The sequence below is a fragment of the Panulirus ornatus genome, chromosome 41, assembly GCF_036320965.1.
Source record: "Panulirus ornatus isolate Po-2019 chromosome 41, ASM3632096v1, whole genome shotgun sequence".
In the NCBI taxonomy this organism is placed as follows: Eukaryota; Metazoa; Arthropoda; class Malacostraca; order Decapoda; family Palinuridae; genus Panulirus; species Panulirus ornatus.
The window spans coordinates 16,872,139-16,893,836 of record NC_092264.1 but is presented as its reverse complement, the minus strand read 5'-3'; the positions used below and the strand labels follow the sequence as shown (position 1 = coordinate 16,893,836).

At 41.4% G+C, this 21,698-nt stretch overlaps 1 protein-coding gene across 2 annotated transcripts in view; it reads right to left on the bottom strand.

Annotated features, from left to right (window-relative positions):
- Window positions 1-21,140, bottom strand: part of LOC139761720 (uncharacterized) — a 51,627-nt gene extending 30,487 nt beyond the window's left edge. For both annotated transcript variants that reach the window (XM_071686109.1, XM_071686110.1), the window contains exon 1: window positions 20,825-21,140. In XM_071686109.1, coding sequence (XP_071542210.1) covers window positions 20,825-20,873 — 49 coding nt within the window. In that variant the 5' untranslated portion in view covers window positions 20,874-21,140. The remainder of the gene's footprint in view (window positions 1-20,824) is intronic.
- Between the last annotated feature and the right edge of the window lie 558 nt (window positions 21,141-21,698).

Sequence of the window (21,698 nt, the reverse complement as noted above, 5' to 3'; positions counted from 1 at the left end):
GTAAATGTGAATAAGAGCAAGGTTATTAGGTACAGTAGGGTTGAGGGTCAAGTCAATTGGGAGGTGAGTTTGAATGGAGAAAAACTGGAGGAAGTGAAGTGTTTTAGATATCTGGGAGTGGATCTGTCAGCGGATGGAACCATGGAAGCGGAAGTGGATCATAGGGTGGGGGAGGGGGCGAAAATTTTGGGAGCCTTGAAAAATGTGTGGAAGTCGAGAACATTATCTCGGAAAGCAAAAATGGGTATGTTTGAAGGAATAGTGGTTCCAACAATGTTGTATGGTTGCGAGGCGTGGGCTATCGATAGAGTTGTGCGCAGGAGGATGGATGTGCTGGAAATGAGATGTTTGAGGACAATGTGTGGTGTGAGGTGGTTTGATCGAGTAAGTAACGTAAGGGTAAGAGAGATGTGTGGAAATAAAAAGAGCGTGGTTGAGAGAGCAGAAGAGGGTGTTTTGAAATGGTTTGGGCACATGGAGAGAATGAGTGAGGAAAGATTGACCAAGAGGATATATGTGTCGGAGGTGGAGGGAACGAGGAGAAGAGGGAGACCAAATTGGAGGTGGAAAGATGGAGTGAAAAAGATTTTGTGTGATCGGGGCCTGAACATGCAGGAGGGTGAAAGGAGGGCAAGGAATAGAGTGAATTGGAGCGATGTGGTATACAGGGGTTGACGTGCTGTCAGTGGATTGAATCAAGGCATGTGAAGCGTCTGGGGTAAACCATGGAAAGCTGTGTAGGTATGTATATTTGCGTGTGTGGACGTGTGTATGTACGTGTGTATGGGGGTTGGGCCATTTCTTTCGTCTGTTTCCTCGCGCTACCTCGCAAACGCGGGAGATAGCGACAAAGTATAAAAAAAAAAAAAAAAAAAAATATATATATATATATTGCAGTGAGAATGTGCATGGTTGCATGGTCTTCCAATGACCTTGAACATCTGCAGAAGGTTTTCAAGGTTTTTAGGTTGGGTGGTTATTGCTCGACGGTGAAGGTCATAATGACTCCAGCAGCCGAAGTAGCTGATCACCCAGGCCTTCCCTCGAGTCCACAGTACGTGTCATAGACTGAGACCAAGTCTTACCCACCCCTGCTCCTGGCTACCCGGATATATTGAGATCTTACTGTATTCTGCACACTGCAGGAGAGGGTCGGGCCTGCAGAACACTGTGAAGAACGAGTGTTGAGACAAGGACTCCTTGCAGTCGTATGCGTTTCCCTCAAGATGTATGAGCTATGCACCACTGGAGTAAGGGATCCCTCCCTTCGAGAGATCGGCAAAGCTGCCTACCTACCCTGGGGGCACGGGTCTTTAGCTACATAGGTGAGGCTGCCTCCGCCCTGGAGCACTGTAGACCCTTCAGGAGGGGCCACTTAACTACTAAAGACATAATTATGGAGTAACTCCCCACCCAATATCCGCACCGGGTTCTGAGAGTCATTTTTACTTCCTACAGCCTCGTCAACACAGTCGTGACGCTGTTTTATGTCCCCTCACCTCACTAATGACTTGTTAAGGATGTTGTCAAGATGCACCATCCCGTATGTACGAGTTGCTCAAGACCAGGTTGAATTGAAGCGTAGCGATGATAACCTTCACACGTTTGACACACGCATATCATATCATTATTTGGCAAACCCAGGACCTGTTTGTGAAAGGGGTGCTGAGGATATAACCCCCTCCCCCCTACATCCAGGGGTTCCTGGAACTCGAAGGCTACGCTACATTCAGCAGCAGGGTTAGGATGGACTTCTTTGAAGCAAGTTCTCTGACATATGGCTTCAAGGGAATCCATCTTGTCCCTGCTACATCGTGTAGCGCAGGCTTGAAGCTTCCACGAAGCAGGTTTGTCGTAAGTCGAACCATCAAACCCCTGCTACAAGAGATGTTACGTTCTTGACCCAACATTTCCCCATTATAATTCTTATGAAATGGATCATATCGTATCTTGAAACGACTTAGCTCACCACCGGTACACAGTACACTGCACCACACTGTCAAGACAGTATTTAGACGATATCTAATGAAAACTACGAAGCAGTTGTGCAAATATGGTCTATACTGGCCAGCAGAGTTGCAGTCATCGTAAACAACTCAAGAAAACGACCAAGAACATGATCAAAAACATTTTCAAAATCAAAAACGTAAGTCCCAGGAATTTACAGTTTTCTCTTGTATATAAACCTAAGTCCGATAGGTGTAATACATTGTCTACTGGAAAGATACAGAGAGATGTTTATCATGGTCGTAGATTGTAGAACTTTCTGGTGGCTCGGTTCGAGCAAGGGCCTTTATGACTACACCATCGTCCTCAGGTACTAGAAATCACTGGCGAGAAAATGACATCAGGTCTTGGGAAAATATCTGAAAGAAAAGATTCGTTTTGTCACAAACATGAAATAATTATCTGAGGACCAATTTCTGTGGAGGATTGCTGGTGTTACCCAGTACCTTTCTAATGCAGCCCAAGGCTGTGCTACTTCCAGTAGTGGGGGAAATGTAAACTCCTTTGAGGAGAAAAGTTCTTTTATAAAACTGTACTTCCCAAAGACACAGTCTCTCCAGAGGCGACTTTTCATTCATGGTGTAACCTCGAGTAGGCGAAGTCCGGTGAAACATATATATATATATATATATATATATATATATATATATATATATATATATATATATATATATATATATATATATATATATATATCTTTCATACTATTCGCCATTTCCCGCGTTAGCAAGGTAGCGTTAAGAACAGAGGACTGGGCCTCTGAGGGAATATCCTCACCTGGCCTCGTTCTCTGTTCCTTCTTTTGGAAAATCAAAAAAAAAAAACGAGAGGGGAGGATTTCCAGCCCCCCGCTCCCTCCCCTTTTAGTCGCCTTCTACGACACGCAGGGAATACGTGGGAAGTATTCTTTCTCCCCTATCCCCAGGGATATATATATATATATATATATATATATATATGTGTGTGTGTGTGTGTGTGTGTGTGTGTGTGTGTGTGTGTTGTGTGACATACAGTGGTTGCATTTTCCTGAACAACATCGTTTAAGTGATTTAAATCACCTCCACTTGTGGCCATGTGTTGTAACTCTGGCATTATATGTACCTCGGGGTTGTAACGGGACGTGGGAACCTAACCTTACCCTGGAGGAAGAAGGACCAGTGCTGAGTGGGTGGAACTACTTGATGACATCTGGCGCTCCGTCCGCCTGGGGTTGTGATACGGCCGTGCGCGCACAGCTCTAAGGAGCTTAACGTTAACCATGGGATGATGTAATTACCTTTCATACGAAAGTTTTAATGCCTTTGTTCAGTAATAGTCATTAGAGTTATGTCTCATGTCTCATGCCGATTATTTTACCAATATCTAACTGATTATTATATATAAATCCAGTGCTAATTATTATGCTTATGTCTTATACTGATTATCATCCCTACATCCAACATGATCATATATATATATATATATATATATATATATATATATATATATATATATATATATATATATATATATATATATATATATATTACCCTACTGTAAGTCAACTAACCAATTCATCGACCCACCTCTAGAGAAAGATGAAGTGCTGGGTTGACTTGGACCACCTGCAACAACCAGGATTCGAACCCAAGCCGAACAGCCACGACGTAAATGAGTCATGGTCAGCAGTGCTAACCGCTACACTACAGAGGTCTAGGTCGTCTGATTACATAACAATCGTCGTCCAAGCACAAATTATACTGGCAATGGAATTACGACATTTCCCACATCATTTTTTTTTTCGTCGTCTAACCGACCAGACCAGGGGCTTAGGAATGACTAGGCAGCTTCCTCCCGACCAGACCAGAGTCTTAGCACCGACTAGGCTTCCTCTCGACCAGCTCAGAGCCCCAGCATTGACTACGTTTCCTCCCAACCAGCTCAGAGCCTTCTAGGCCTTCGCTTTCAACCAGTTCAAAGACCTTCATTACTAGGCTTCCTCCTAACCAGCTCAAATAGGCTTTCCTTCCGACCAGCTCAGAGCTCTACATCCACTAGGCTCCCTCCTGACCAGCTCAAAGCTTTAACACTGACTAAGCTTAATGTGAACTAGATCAGCGCCCCAGAATTTACTTCTTTTCGTCCCGACCAGACCGCAACCTACTAACTTTCACCCAACCTGCATTCTGACCACACACTATCCTCAGGAGATCTAACTCACCTCCATCTCGACCAAGTTGTCAGCCCATCTGTCTTCACTCACCCTCGCCTTGATAAGCCCTCACACCCTCACCTTCACTCGGCTTTGTGTAGTCTAGACCTCAGCATTCTCCAATCCAGATCTGAAATTCACACTCCACTCAGCTGTCACACCCTAGCCTTCACTCAGCTTCACTTTGCTCAGCTGTCACACCCTAGCCTTCACTCAGCTTCACTCTGCTCAGCTGTCACACAGCAGCATTCACTCAGCTTCACTCTGCTCAGCTGTCACACACCCCAGTCTTCATTCAGTTTCGCACAGAAAAAAACATTAATGGTCTTCATTCACTTTCGTCCTAACCAGACCTGAATACAAGCCATACATTGTTTCAATCTTGACGTTAGATCCATCCTTAACCACTGTGGACAGCGTCTTCAAACAGTTCTCGCAAGCGCAGGCAAGAAACAGAGCGAGCGTCTTTAGACTTCAACGCGCTTCAGATACCAATCCAAGCCCGTTCTTTAGATTTTTTTGTTACGACTTCAACGCACTTTAGATACCAATCTAAGCCCATTATTGACTTTTTTCGTAAGATTTCAACGCACTTCAGATACCAATCTAAGCATACTTATTTATTTTTTTTTTTTTTACTTCAGCGCACTTCAGATACCAATCTAGGCTCCGTATTTAATTTATTAAAGACTTCAACGAACTTCAGATACCAATCTAAGCCCCTTATTTAATTCAAGAAAGGACTTCAACGAACTTAAGATACCAATCTAAGCCCTTATTTATTTAAGAGTACGATTAAAAAATCGAGAATATCTATAACATAGACTCTGGAATGACTTACGTTGTAGAATGGGAAAAATATTCAAAGATTACACCACCAAGAAAAAAACTTCTTTAGCTTGATTCTCAAAGGATGAAAATCATTTCGGTAACTATACATAAATTCTTCAGTAATCCTAAACATGGAGCAAATTACACGAATCTGTGACTATGACACGAGAGAGAGAGAGAGAGAGAGAGAGAGAGAGAGAGAGAGAGAGAGAGAGAGTCAGGGAAGTCCTCTTGCTTCGTCATGAGAGGCAGGCACTGCAGTCCATAGCCGTAATCATGATAAATACAGTCGGTGATGGTGGAAGGGAGCAGAGTCGTCTCCTGCAGCCACTGGGCCTCCTCAGGGTATGAACGCTCCCAACGGCTCCCGGTTGGAATAAGGATCTAACACTGAACGTTCCCAGACAGGGAAGGTAACCTAAGTCAACTTTTTTTTTTTGGATAATGTAAGTATTTAACAGTCGAAGATCTGGAATGGTCCCGTCATTTAACAACCAACGTTTCTGGATATAAGATTTTAACAGCCAACGTTCCTGGATAATATAAGCTTTTAACGGCCAACGTTCCTGGATAATAATTAGGTCTATAACAAGAAACATTCCTGGATGATATGACCATATAACAACAAACATTCCTGGATGATATGACCATATAACAACAAACATCATGGATAATATGACCATATAACAACAAAGATCCCTGGATAATATAACCATATAACAACAAACATCCCTGGATAATATGACCATATAACAACAAACATCCCTGGATAATATAACCATATAACAACAAACATCCCTGGATAATATAACCATATAACAACAAACATCCTGGATAATATGACCATATAACAACAAACATCCCTGGATAATATAACCATATAACAACAAACATCCCTGGATAATATAACCATATAACAACAAACATCCTGGATAATATGACCATATAACAACAAACATCCTGGATAATATGACCATATAACAACAAACATTCCTGGATGATATGACCATATAACAACAAACATTCCTGGATAATATGACCATATAACAACAAACATCCCTGGATAATATAACCATATAACAACAAACATCCCTGGATAATATAACCATATAACAACAAACATTCCTGGATAATATAACCATATAACAACAAACATTCCTGGATAATATGACCATATAACAACAAACATCCCTGGATAATATAACCATATAACAACACACATTCCTGGATAATATAACCATATAACAACAAACATCCCTGGATAATATAACCATATAACAACAAACATTCCTGGATAATATGACCATATAACAACAAACATCCCTGGATAATATAACCATATAACAACAAACATCCTGGATAATATAACCATATAACAACAAACATCCCTGGATAATATAACCATATAACAACAAACATCCCTGGATAATATAACCATATAACAACAAACATCCCTGGATAATATAACCATATAACAACAAACATCCTGGATAATATGACCATATAACAACAAACAATCCTGGATGATATGACCATATAACAACAAACATCCTGGATAATATAGCCAGCCATTCAGAACCAAGTGTGCTGGATGATATAGGCATTAAATAGCTAATGTCCTTGGAAAAAAAGGCCTCTAACAAACGATATATCTAATCATATTCGCTTACACATAAGTTCTTACAATATCTATATAACTTGTTTCAATATGAGCGTAAGTAATATTCCTTCTGTCTTTCTTCGTAACTGATATCGGCTACTGACCCCTGTCGACATTTCAACACCCCTGGACATAAAATATTTAGAAATACACTACTGACGCTCGTTTTTATAAGAATTTATTCCCTCGTCAGAACTGAGGAATATATACAGCTGTGTGATTCAGAGCATGACGGCACACTTAGAAACACCACAAACCCACAATCTCTACACATATTTTTTATTATTCAATTTCTAACGATGACTGCAAAGCCCGAAGGGAGATCTAATCCATTTCCTGCAACACAGGTGTAGAGAAGTGCCTATATTTTTGATATCATTATACGACGAGAGATATTGCAAGGACACGAGATTGCATGATATGGCTGTGCTGTTGACGTCGTAAAAGGGAATTTGTCTCGCAATATAAACCAGCACATCTGGTGACCTCGGAGAAAAAATAAAAATAAAGACATTACCGAAACCAAGTCATTTATTTTCATTTACCTGAAATGAACTCAGCGTTTCGGTCGCATGTGACACAGCGTCTGTCAGCTTCCCTCTCAAGAGAAATTTCAGAATTATTATGAAATTCAGAAGCAACTCGTCATCTTACAGAGACTGATGGAGCTGGTGTAGTGCCGTGTGAAATTAAAGGACTTAACATGATAACTATACCAGGATATCAAGACTATCAACAATATCAAGTATACTGATATTTTTTTTTTTATGGTAGCTAAGAAGGCATGACCAGCTCAACGCCCCAATCAAGGGCATATCGTTTTCGCTGTATATATATATATATATATATATATATATATATATATATATATATATATATATATATATATATATACTCTAGCCTAAGCCAGGTAATCATTTTATAGACCAACTCCTAGTGAATTTCAACAAACTGTATCATAAACAGTGAGGCTTCCTTAACACATTTTCACACACACACACACACACACACACACAACATACGTCATATGGACGGCATGACCTTCTCATGGCCATTTACTGCTTGTGTACTGCCCTGGGCGAGGACCAGTCCTCAGATCACACGGGGGACTGAAGACCCACCGAGAAAGACCTTTGCTGAGGACATCTTAGGCCCGGACTGCAGTCGTCCTTCACAGAGACACCCCAAAGCTCCTGCCCGTGGTATCGAATAGTTCCTCTCCTTGTGGCCTGCTGACAGCCAGACGCTGGGCACAGGAGGAGGAAGACGGACCTGTATATGGATCATCTGGCATCCATATGTCATGATAACTTTGCGTGCAGCTACCAGTAGGGCGGGGGGAGTTAAGTTACTCTCCACGTACGCGGTGTCTACACTCTGGCCAGCCCGGTCGATGATTCAGTAGCCGCTCGCATGCTCGGCATTGCTTCACACTGACGACACGCGAGCCGGAGGCTTATAAATATTCGGGTTCAGAGTATATAATGAAGGTGTGTGTGAGCGATGATGGCTCTAGGGTGTTCCCAGGCTGATGCTGGGAACAGATTCCTTAGTGACGGGCTACTGAACTCACCTTGAACTGCATCATCAAACGCCATGAACTCCAGAGCCACCTCACGGGCACTCGTAAAACTACTGCGATTAAAGTGAAAGTATAATTATCTGAGCAAAACAAGAGATTAAATGTAACTTTTTCAACGAGGTTCTCAGTCCGATCTGTATTGAAATTCTTTATTTTTAAGTATAAGTTCCAAGACAGGTTCAGCCACCTAATGATAAGGAAATATTGATATATCTATAGTATTTGTGCGCCGATATATGACCGGATGTGTTGACAAATGTGTTTGCGTGTCAGAGGATATCTAATTCGTTTTTATGAGCGCGTTTAAGTGTTGATAGTGCAGTATGTGATTTTGTGTGTGTGCTGCAGAGCGTCGGTAGAGGGAGGGGGTTCATAGCGTCCTATAGTCTGTATAGCTTCCATTGTTAAGACACGAGTGCTACACATCTATCATGATTCTGCTGACGAAACACTGATGGATTGTTTGTATTACCATCATACAGGCGGGAAGAAGAAAGTACGTCACTGTGACGAATTACATTACAAACGTCTTGAACACTTGTTAGAAAGTATTTCTTAATAGAAGTACGAACCCCTGATGAACGCATACGAAAGAAAAAAATAGAGATTTAGAAGACATGTTTGCTTCCTCTTGTCTAAAAGATTAGGAAACGCTTTATGACATTCACATATTACACCAGGGAGTCATCCTACTTACGTTCCCCTCGACGAAAACGCATTCCACTATACAGCACTGTGACCCTTCCTTAAGTGGGCCAGACAGACGTCTGGTCTGTGGTGAAGACACAGGCTCAGCAGCTACAGGATTTTGTTGCGACAACTTTTCACGTTTGGGAAGATCGTTGACGCTGCCGTTTTAAAAGGAGACATCATTATATTTTCATTAGCCTCTTGCGACTGGGATGACACACAATGCACGTATAGATACATTTGTTTTGTACAAGAAGTAGGCTGTCATGACCAACATATCTGTATGGTTCTCATCCATTCAGTTCTCCTCAGCTTCATGACACACCCTCTACTCCCTACAATCCCACGATTCATACAGTTTAAAGTTCTCGACAATTGCAGCCTCCACCACCAGGACAAGATCCCCCCGCCTGGCCTGCAGCTTCATGAACTTTGAGGTGAAAATAATGATTCATGACGCGTTAATCAGAGATGATTTGGCTCCATAGAAGACGAGTTGTCGATGGACAATTTTTAGACACCAATGCACAAGCCTTTTGGCCGCTGCTAAAGAGTTTCACACCATCGAAGACGTAGCTTAAACCTGATGTCTTGTCTGCCGTATGTGATTAAGCTACGATTCGTCATCCCTCGGGTTACCTTCTCAGGGATATGTTTGAAGGTTCGTAAGCAAGACTTGCTCTGCACATAACCTTATGTGATTATCCGGAACCGTTTTCCTTATGCTCCATAATTATTCTTCCATCAAGATAAAAACTAATTTATCCTGCGTGTTTTATCACAGTTTCTCCCTGGATAAAGACTAACCACATTTAAACAATTTATGTCCCTGTTGCCATCACCATGCGAGATCTAAGACTAACTCACCACCTCGAATATTCAGGGAGGATCCCAACCACCTCAGACAACTGTGCCTATGATTAACATGGAACCCACCCAGCAGGATGGAGCCCTCTGTAGACAATGCCATCGGCCAAGGCCGATGCACCGACAATTACCATGGGAGGCCTCTACCTTCACTCACGCCATAAGACGGTGTTGAGTGCACACTTCCCACCACCGCCGGTAACCTTAGGTGCTGAGCGAGGCGACTGATGGAACACACAACTGATACGGCAGATTAATGGGATATGACGCTACTGGCTCCTGAGTGGACACTACTGGCTCCTGAGTGGACACTACTGGCTCCTGAGTGGACGCTACTAGCTCCTGAGTGGATACTACTGGCTCCTGAGTGGACACTATTGGTTCCAGAGTGGGCGCTTCGGTACCGACTCTACAGTGGATGGCTGCCTCGACCTTCACCGCAAACTCCTGTACACTTCCAATTTATCGACGTTTTCTGGACACATAAAGGTTATGGTCCTTATATATGACTAAAGCTACATATAGTAGGAATATTTTCATTACATTGTGTAATAAAATTACAGTTTGGAGTGTGTGTTGTACATTCTAACGTCTTAAATGAACTATATCATTTTGGCGCTTGCCTGACGAACAGTGAATTTCGAATTTCCTCTCCTTAATTCCAGAACTCTAAAACTATACGTAGGTTGATGTTTCTCATCTATTCCGAAGAAATTTGGCTTAAAAATTCATGAAGAAAAAAAAATGATTTTATAACTGGGAACACAACTGCTGTCTAGGAATTTCTGGAAGCGTGTTTTGTCCAGTTGTTTCAGACGGTCTGTTGTGAGGCTTCGCTCGTTCGCGTGAGTGTGTTCAGACCACACCGCCATAGCCTCGGGAAATTCCAGACACCAATAAGTCTATCCATTAGCGTGGGAGAGCGGATGGTCTGATGGCGTCACGTCCCTGCAGATGCCTTTGCACTGCAGACGTATGTCAATAAATCACCGTCTCGGATGATGCCAGTCATCAGTCACACTTTGGTGCTGTGTCTTTCTCATGAACTCCAGAATTGTTCTTTTAGTTTAGCATTCCAACTGGTATGTCGAAATATGACTAACATTTCAAAACCAATCATGTTAAAAGCTTCGTTAGCTACTGTAATGTTTCCTTCCACATACCCTATACTCCATCAGTAATCTCCCTCACCCTTCATCCCTCCAACAGTGCACTCCTTCACCCATGTCTCTCCATGTATCACATACCCCTCTATCCTCACTCCCTTAAACAGTCTGACTCCCTCTCCATCGCAGTGTAAGAGGTCCAGCTGCTCTGCACGAACAGCCAACCTTCTCCTCCCTGACTTAACCCACCACACTGGCCTTCAACTCTTTACCATGATCTAAACGAAAATAATCAGGATGTTTCGAAACAAAAAAAAAATATATGGGGACTTTCTATTTTCTTACTAATATGTTAATTCAAAGCTTTAGCGGGTGGCAATGTAACAAAGAGATTGTATACAAGTCATATTTCGCTGGACGAATCATGTTAAGCTGAAAACTTAGCCATGATGTTGTTGTCTGGATAATTGGGGCTATTTCAGAACTTCACTGACACAGGATATATCTTATGAAAGCCTTATAACTGGTTGTAATGCACTGCTCTACAGTACTAACATCGTTCTACATAATACGCTGAACCATTTCAGTCTACCAACGACCTCTCTATCGAGAAACAGCTCCAGCACGCTCATATGAAGATGCATTCAAGAAACGTTTCCATGAAACACATCGTACTTGAAAATTATTGTATTTACCATATATTTGGAAACGCAAGAGTACGAATTAATTCAAAGACTTAGGTGATAAAAGTTATACCTTCTAACGCCACTCATTCTCATGTAAATGTTACAAAAATAATTAAAGGTTAGATAATCTAAAGAATAAATGCCTCACTGATTGAAATAGAATGGTATCTATAGTTCACAATCGGAATTTAGAATGTATCAAATTGTTAACTTTGTATTCAGCAAGATACTATTTAGCAATTTAGGTAAGACTACTTTCATGGCACAGTACGTGAACAGCATAGATCTTTAAGGTTGAACACTTCTCGCAGATATTACTGCAAAATCTGACACAGTTCCATGTAACCTTTTTTCCCATTTTCTCAGAATCACACGATACTTCGACATACACCGTATTCCTTTATTTACCAGTTCAGCGCCTGCTGTAGTTGCTCTGGAACCCAAGACTGGCTGTCCTCATGTTAAGTTTATCCTCGATCCTCCTGAGAAAAGGTATTTGCTCCTACACCACTCCACTGGTGATGCTAACCTGGCTAGCTATACCGGGGAACATATTAGCCACAAAATGTCATATGTTTAAACGTCTATCTTACAGCCTCATCTCGGCGGCAGGTGTTCTATATCGTGTTCACAGACCCTCGTCTAGCGAACAATGGGGCACATTATATGTGATACGAGGTTTTCTGTCCGACACATTACAGAGTCGATTAGAGTTTGGTGTCCCAGCAAATTGACAACCAAAGCAAGATTCGATTGACGCTGGGAGTCTGACGACCAAGGGTTGTTGCCCTTTCATGGTGCTGACAATTAAAATCTCCAGGAAAAGTTAAAGTCCAACAAAAGCAACGAAAACTAAAGACATGAAGGCACAACTGAATGCAACAGAGTGATCCAATACAGAGGATTAAGTCTTCAAAAAGAAATTATAAATCAGGAAAAAAAAGGATATCGACGGACAGGCAAAAAGTAACACATCAGGTGTGTACAAATCTTACAAGCATAGAATACCGTCGAGGTATATTGGAATACCGACATACTGTTAGGGAGGAATAGTCATCCCCACCACAGATGAACGATACCAAAAATACAAACATGAGACAAATTCAAGGAAGAAAATTAATACAAAATGTCTAATGATCAAGAGACGCAGCGGAAGTATTAAAACGAACCTGTGTGTCAGTATGAAGTGATAAACAAAACAGTGTGAGCACCTGGGTTTGTTCCATGGTGTAACATGCGTCGATATCCTACAGCGAGCATCTGTGCTCACTCTGCAGCAAGTTGGTTTCCCTACGTTCCTCTGTTTTCAAGACACTACGATTTTAAAACGAGCTGGAGGAGTTAACGTCAAAAATTTGTAGATCTGTACGAGGCTGCTCCTTCCCCTGACGCTTCACTTAACTATTCACCGATAAAAAAAACTCATGTAACCATTAGAATCTGAATGGTGTATTTCTCCAGCCACACTGGCGAGAGCGTAGGAAAATGGAAAGTAGATGCTCGAGGAGGAAAGTATCAGATAAGGGGAAGGCAAGACATAACAACACCGATAAGGAGGAAAACCGAAGTAAATAGATGGCGGGGCTGGGGTCGCCCCAGCCTGCAGGGGGGACACGGATCGCCCTGTGGCCGCCCGTCCGCCGACCATATATTACTCTTAGATCCTAAGGTCAAGTTCCTGTGTTTACCACACAAGTGATCTGTCTTTACTTGGGTTACCTCGAGGGCCGTACTGACCTTAGAAATTACGGAGAAATTTGCTCTTAATGACCTAGGAGTTGTAAATCGTGGATGTAATTGCTGGTGACGGAGGTGTGGTCGGTGTGACAGCGAGCGGGTTTGAGCACTGATCATGTGGAGGAACTACTGTGGAGGGAGAGGCAGTGAATGGGTTCAGACAAACCTGTGTAAGGCCTCTGGACTAACGTAATTATGGTTTAATCGTACTGACCTGGCCATCAGGCGCGTGTGGTCCCCACCGCCTGCCGCCACAAATGCCATCAAAACAACACGGAAAAGTGTTCCATTCACCTTCCATTTCGGTGTCAGCCAACTTCACAGTGAGCTAAGAATACACCCGAAAAGGTGAAGATAACACGGACAGCTTCCAAAGACACAATACAAACTGCAGAAGGACTTGGGGAGGTAAAGGGAGTACTAAGGGCCATGCCTCCCTCAGGGCAATGTTCAAGGCCCCTTAAAGAAATATTCAACCCCTGACTTTCGTTTTTTAATCTTGCAGAATATGTCATCATTGCTGGTTCTCGTCTCAGTGGCTTTACTATTTTCTTTTCTCTCTCTCTCTCTCATTTCACAGGACTAGAACCGTTTCATTCTGCGTATCCGTTCCTTTTTGTGTGAATCAAAGCAACTTGTCATGGAGGGTAAAATTTAAGATGGTCCCTCAAGAGATCCATGTCGACAGACAAGAATTCCAACGACCATCTCTCTTCTGATCAGAATATGTTAGCAGAAGGAAGTTATGAATCGTTCATAATGAAATTTATCAGACTTATTAAGAACTGAAACTATACACTTCGCGAAAGTTGTATGTAAGAATAATAACAATCGCACATTGAAATGAATATCTTTAATAACTTATATTGTAGTTCACAACAAACATTATGAAGCTGGTCCGATATATCTGTTTCTTCTCTGTTGGCTGATCCAAGCATAAAGGATTCTATGTGATAAGCCAGGAAGACATCGCTGTCGCTGAAGCGTACCCTGGGTGAATATATATATATATATATATATATATATATATATATATATATATATATATATATATATATATATATATTTTTTTTTTTTTTTTTTTTTAAACTATTCGCCATTTCCCGCATTAGCGAGGTAGCGTTAAGAACAGAGGACTGGGCCTTTTTTGGAATATCCTCACCTGGCCCCCCTCTGTTCCTTCTTTTGGAAAAAAAAAAAAAAAAAAGAGAGAGGGGAGGATTTCCAGCCCCCCGCTCCCTCCCCTTTTAGTCGCCTTCTACGACACGCAGGGAATACGTGGGAAGTATTCTTAATCCCCTATCCCCAGGGATACACAATAAATATATATATATATGTATATATATATATATATATATATATATATATATATATATATATATATATATATATATATATATATATATATATAGAAGAGAGGAAAGTGATTGGTTCTCAGTGAATGTAGGTTTGCGGCAGGGGTGTGTGATGTCTCCATGGTTGTTTAATTTGTTTATGGATGGGGTTGTTAGGGAGGTGAATGCAAGAGTTTTGGAAAGAGGGGAAAGTATGAAGTCTGTTGGGGATGAGAGAGCTTGGGAAGTGAGTCAGTTGTTGTTCGCTGATGATACAGCGCTGGTGGCTGATTCATGTGAGAAACTGCAGAAGCTGGTGACTGAGTTTGGTAAAGTGTGTGAAAGAAGAAAGTTAAGAGTAAATGTGAACAAGAGCAAGGTTATTAGGTACAGTAGGGTTGAGGGTCAAGTCAATTGGGAGGTGAGTTTGAATGGAGAAAAACTGGAGGAAGTGAAGTGTTTTAGATATCTGGGAGTGGATCTGGCAGCGGATGGAACCATGGAAGCGGAAGTGGATCATAGGGTGGGGGAGGGGGCGAAAATTCTGGGAGCCTTGAAGAATGTGTGGAAGTCGAGAACATTATCTCGGAAAGCAAAAATGGGTATATTTGAAGGAATAGTGGTTCCAACAATGTTGTATAGTTGCGAGGCGTGGACTATGGATAGAGTTGTGCGCAGGAGGATGGATGTGCTGGAAATGAGATGTTTGAGGACAATGTGTGGTGTGAGGTGGTTTGATCGAGTAAGTAACGTAAGGGTAAGAGAGATGTGTGGAAATAAAAAGAGCGTGGTTGAGAGAGCAGAAGAGGGTGTTTTGAAATGGTTTGGTCACATGGAGAGAATGAGTGAGGAAAGATTGACCAAGAGGATATATGTGTCGGAGGTGGAGGGAACGAGGAGAAGAGGGAGACCAAATTGGAGGTGGAAAGATGGAGTGAAAAAGATTTTGAGTGATCGGGGCCTGAACATGCAGGAGGGTGAAAGGAGGGCAAAGAATAGAGTGAATTGGAGCGATGTGGTATATATATATATATATATATATATATATATATATATATATATATATATATATATATATATATATATATATATTGGAAAGGATCACAATTTTGAACGTGATCAAGTATATTCCTATGAGTCCACGGGGAAAATGAAACACGGTAAGTTCACGATAAGTTTGGGAACCTATCGTGTTTCATTTTCCCCGTGGACTCATAGTAATATATATATATATATATATATATATATATATATATATATATATATATATATATATATATATTAGCACAGTCGATGCACCTCAGTCATACTAACAAGCAGGAACTGGAAGAAGCTACAGCAGCAACATATAATGGAAGGATGTGTTGATCGTGGGAAACATCATCGCATGATTCTCATAGATTGCGAATAGGCGTTTGATTCCGTCACCACAAGTTCTGTCTTGAACTCGTCTTAAAAGACAATACATACGTGATACGTACTTGGTAATAATTGGACACGTATATGACAACGTAGCATCAACGTTTTACCAACTTCAAAGAAAAATAAAAGAATATAGAAAGAAGAACATGACAATGGAATGTCATTATTCTCAAGTGATTCATGAAAGTATTAGGGCTCATAAAAGCTGAACTAGGAAAATAAATGTTTGCGTTAATGGCATGTATTTCAATCACCTAAGATTCGCCGATAAAATTATATTGATCTCATCAAAGTCTCTGGAATCAGCGTAAGTGAAAAGTCGGCAAATTGAGGGTTTGGAGCCCCCTTACGCTCAGATAAGATGGGGCGCGGCACATCAGCTTTCCTAAGCTCATCAACCAGTTTGTTCCAGTGTACTTTAAATGGATTAGATTAGGTTATAAAATTTAGGACTTTTTAAGCCAAGTATGTACTGGAACATCTAAGGCTATTCAGCGCCCTTAATACAGTTTAGAATATCTTAGAAATTCATTCTAACTCAAACAAATGACCAATTCCAGCTTTGATGGACCAAGAAGGGAGGAACGAAAAGTATGGGAGAGAAACAGCCTACATGTGTTCGTCTGAGAGCTCAAACTCGACCTTTGTAGCATGGTTAAACCTACCAGGGAACGGAAAATCCCCGCTGCCATAACTCAGGCTATCTCATTGTTCCACACAAACCCCACCACAGCCTTAAGGTCCATGGAGATCCGGGGGTACTTTAACTGGAATGCCTCTATCTACTGAACAGACGGAAAGTTACATTGTATTCCACAAGTGTTTGATGTATAGCGTACTTCCAAACCCTTCACGTCTGTATAAAAACTACAGTTTGCAGAGAGCAATACTTGCTGGTTAGCTGGTACTACAGACTTCACCAGATTCGAGCCGATTGATTCGAAGTGTTCGAGACTGTGAGAATCAGGAAAATAAACCGGCTCAATAAATGAATCATGTTAAACTTCGAAATGCTTGAAGAAACTAAGGTTAGTTTAAGTTCGAAATATTCAAAGATACTGAGAGCAACTGGGAATATCAAGTTCGGACGAGCCTACGAACAAGTGACTGCTCAAAATGAGCCAAAAATAACGTCAATATTCACGAAAACTCGACATAATTCAAAACGCCAATGACCGGACACCACTCACTCCTGATGTATGTCAGGGAAAGGGTAACACCACGGAAGCCGTGGGGCGGTGTAGGCAAGACACCCAACCTAGCCATTGTCTCACTAGGGTTGATAACACCTGCAGGAATAATGGCAAGTTTACCAGGTCATAATATCTATAACATTCCTTGACGAGGGAGTTTTTCCTTTTACGTTCACTGTTTGCGAGTTCTTATTGGTGCTCATTGTCCAAGGTGACGATGGGTTAATTCGCCGTGGTGTTAAGTTCGGGAAAAACATTCTCTATTTTCTCATCATTTGCTCCCGTGCGGTGAAATATGTTTCGTCTTGCTGGTAATAAAAGATAAATAAATCTAAAACCGGCCTCTCTCATTACAAGTCTTATTGGAAGGTGGACAGCGTCAGAAGTGGAGGTGCAGGACTATAAAGTGAATGCATGGTGTGGAGCTGGGGGAACCTCATGGCTACGTAAAGTTATTATAGTCTACCAGGTCACCCAGAACCTACAAATTTCTGGTTCTTACTTGTATACCTGGCGACTCTGAGCAGTGTCTCATCTCTTAGAATTATGCCTACATACATTTTGACCTGCGGATAGAAAATGCTCCAGTCCTGGTCGACAAGCAGGCAGCTAACAAGCGAACTACGTAAACGACTTCCATATGATAACAAGCGCCTACAGTTCAAGCTAAGAACAAAAATTTTTGTCTTAATGTACAAAACGTAAGCAAATTAACAACCAGCTGTGAAGATCAACTTATTCTTACATATTTCTTTGTATTATGTATTCATTTTTTCCTTAGCAACATTCCGAAAACTGAAGCAAAAGTTTTTTTTTTAATCAATCTTTTACATTAATCCCAGAATCTATTATGCATTCAATGAACAATAAACAATTTCATATCAATATATTGTCACATTTGTAAGGCTTTTAAGTCTCCATACACGACTGACCCACTTCCCTAATTCATGAATTGTCACGATCTCAGTCAGTCACCATTTTTCTGCCAGCTAACAGTTTCCATCCAAACTAACGTTGCGAAAAAATACTTTTATACCCAGCGTTTAAGGTAATAATGCAACATACTTGCAAACCTTATAAACATGGGAACCAATCCGACCCAGTTCGCCTCAACGCTGTATCGGCAACTTGCCTCACCTCCAGCCTGGCTGCGTTTTTCGCCCATTTCCCAGCCTTCATTCACATAGTCATTAGTTTGCTTTACCTTCACCCTGCCCTCTCTTCTACGAAGCTATCAAATATAAGGAATCATCACTAAGTTCATGACTAACCTTCAAACACATGAATGGAGAACTATGATAGATGGGCTTATGGATAAAAAGTGGTAGTAATGTTGATATTGCCCATACCCGATGCCACGATCGTTGTAGGCAGTAACTAAGCTTAATGATTTAATACATCCGAGATTGAATCATCTTTGCGAATATAGTAACATTTCTTCTTTCTTTCAAACTATTCGCCATTTCCCGCGTTAGCGAGGTAGCGTTAAGAACATAAGACTGGACCTTTGAGGGAATATCCTCACCTGGCCCCATTCTCTGTTCCTTCTTTTGGAAAATTAAAAAAAAAAAAAAAGCGAGAGGGGAGGATTTCTCGACCCCCGCTCCCTCCCCTTTTAGTCGCCTTCTACGACACGCAGGGAATACGTGGGAAGTATTCTTTCTCCCCTATCCCCAGGGATTCTCCCCTAATAACATTTCTATATTCCAATATTTCATTTCCTATCAACAAATGGTTTGCCTACGTATTACGTATTTCCAATAGGCTGTTCTTAGTGCGCTAGATAATCCAAAAAAATTAGACTAAGGGCCATCCGATCGATCCTCATCTGTTTCCAGATAATCAAAGAGCTTGGTAAGACGATACAAATAAGTGCAATCGTCGCCTTTATTGAGGATTAACTTAAGATATTAAACTCTATTTGAGGTTATGTTGTTTTTATTGAGGATTAACTTAAGATATTAAACTTTATTTGGGGTTACGTTGTTCAAGATACGTAGGCTTATTTTTGCAGTACTGTCGTCGCTAAAATACCCCTCGTGACTATAATGATTACTACTACCTTATGAACTGTAGCATACACGACAATCCCTTATCTGTGATGTAAGCCATAACTACAGCACTCCAAAGTGTCGCTACTGAGAGGTCTAACCTTCGTCATAAAGCACCGGCCATATTCACAGGTCAACTTTTACCTCAAACCGTAAAAAACAGAGTTCAGGTGTAGTGCGGGGGACATGGATTCAGTTCTTACGGATCCGTGATCAGGCCTAACGAGATGACGGAGAAAAACGGGGAAAAATTCCCAGAGCCCAAGGCTTCTGTGAGGCCCGGATAAGGGGAGAGAAAAATCAAGAATATTGATAGTGTGACCAAACAACAGAAAATATTTAAGTAGATAAACAAATTTTAGACTTTTTCTCTGTCTTTCCCTCACAAGGATGTATTCAGAACAGTCCTATGGGACGATAATATGCCCACGTTCCTCCCCCAATGCCTGCATCAGCCCTTGGCAACCCTATCCGCGATATTTTGAAGCTTAGACCATCATGCTGAGTGATAGCGTACTCAGGTCATGCATCTTGATTGCTGGCAAGTGAAGCGGGTAACAGCTTCCTTGGTCAAAGCAAAGTAGGCAGTGGTGACTGGTCCCCTAACTCCTCCTGTGAATGTCATTGGACTACGCCTGTACGTGGTTGCACCGCATGTCGCAAGTCAACTTAGGCACGATAGTAATATGGTCGACAATGGAAGGGAGTAAAATCTCACCGAGGAACTTCTCACGCTAAAGGAGTCTAATTTTGCTGCTACTGACTGTTGCGCAGCCTTGAAGCTGCACGAGCTCTTAGAAAAATGGCCATGTGGGCAGGAATAATAATAATAATGATAATAATTATTATCATTTTCACTAATCTATAAGTTATCACAAATCGAGATTCATGGCATTTCTGAGTAGTATCTGGGTCTTGGGTTTTATATGAAGAAGAAGAAACAAGAGAGAACCATGACTCTTCTTTCCTCAGAACGCTGAGTACCTGGTTTATCACACCCATGGTCGTCTACAAGACGGTATATCCCCAGTAGCAAATCACACAGTTTCCGATCCTCGGTTGCTCGATCACACTCATTCAATAAGGTTACAACTAACCCTGTGTACCTGTCTTACACACTTTAAGTCATATAAAGCCTCACACTTTTTTTTTTTCATAATGAAAGCAGAAACACTGGAGACCGGCGGTGTAACATAACTAGAAAGTCATTGTTTAAGGACAACCATTCATTCGTTAGTGTTTAGCAACCACTGTGTAGTACAACAACTTACAACAATATTATAGATGCAGGAACACACTGACGTAAAATGTAATTGCACAAAGCATTACCATTGGGCATACAGACGTATGTATATACCTGTGTAATCTATAGAATTTTACTAACATTGTTGATCTATTAAATTGGACTAAAAATTCCTAAGGCAACCACGTTCTTTGTCATTCTATAGACACACTGCAAGTCCTTACCTAAGTTGTGTAGGGTCAGTGTAACCATCATTATCGACGCCACCCTCATCTCGCGTTGATGCTTAGTTGTTTGAAGCCTTTAAGGTTATAACACTACGCAATCCTTTCTTGATACAGTCTTTTGTCACAATAACTTTAAAGTTCTTCACTGCTGTGGGGATCTCTGTCCAGACCGAGTTGAGGATCGAGATCACGAGATCGATAGAATTAACTATCACAATAGGTAATCAGACGAGTCAAACGAATGGCAAGAGCGCCGTACGGTCAGACCCACCAAGCGCGTGTGTGTAACTCAGTAGCTGACAACACACTGCTTCCCAACGCCGCCGTCAACAAGTCACCAATTCGCTCTCACTGTTCGACGCTCCACCCTCACCCAACCACCACACACCCTTACCACTAACTGCCTCTTCTGCTAACCACCAGGCAATTGGCATGCCCTGTTAAGGTGATTAAAGAGTAAATCTCTAGTTCCTTTCTCACGATGTTTAGCCCTCATGGACTCTTTTGAAGTGTTATTTTTCCCTTAAATAACATTAGGGAATGGGTTAATTACATGTTCCCGGTATCGTGAAGTATCTCTTCACACATCAATCTTACTCCTGGATCAGTTGTTGTGAGAGACCCCTGGTGCTACCCAGGATCTTTATGTAGTCATCTGCATCCTAATACTTCGCTACATCCAGTAACAGGGATCTTCAAACTTTGGTGAGGCTTTAATAAGACTGTGTACCCAGCGATACAGCCTCGCCAAAGTGATTATATTCGTGGTGTAATCTCTTTCGGGTAGAGCCTGGGAACACCTTACCCTCATTGATAAAACCTCCTCATTGCTTCAACTAGTATTTCTCCCATACCATATATTTGTAAGACC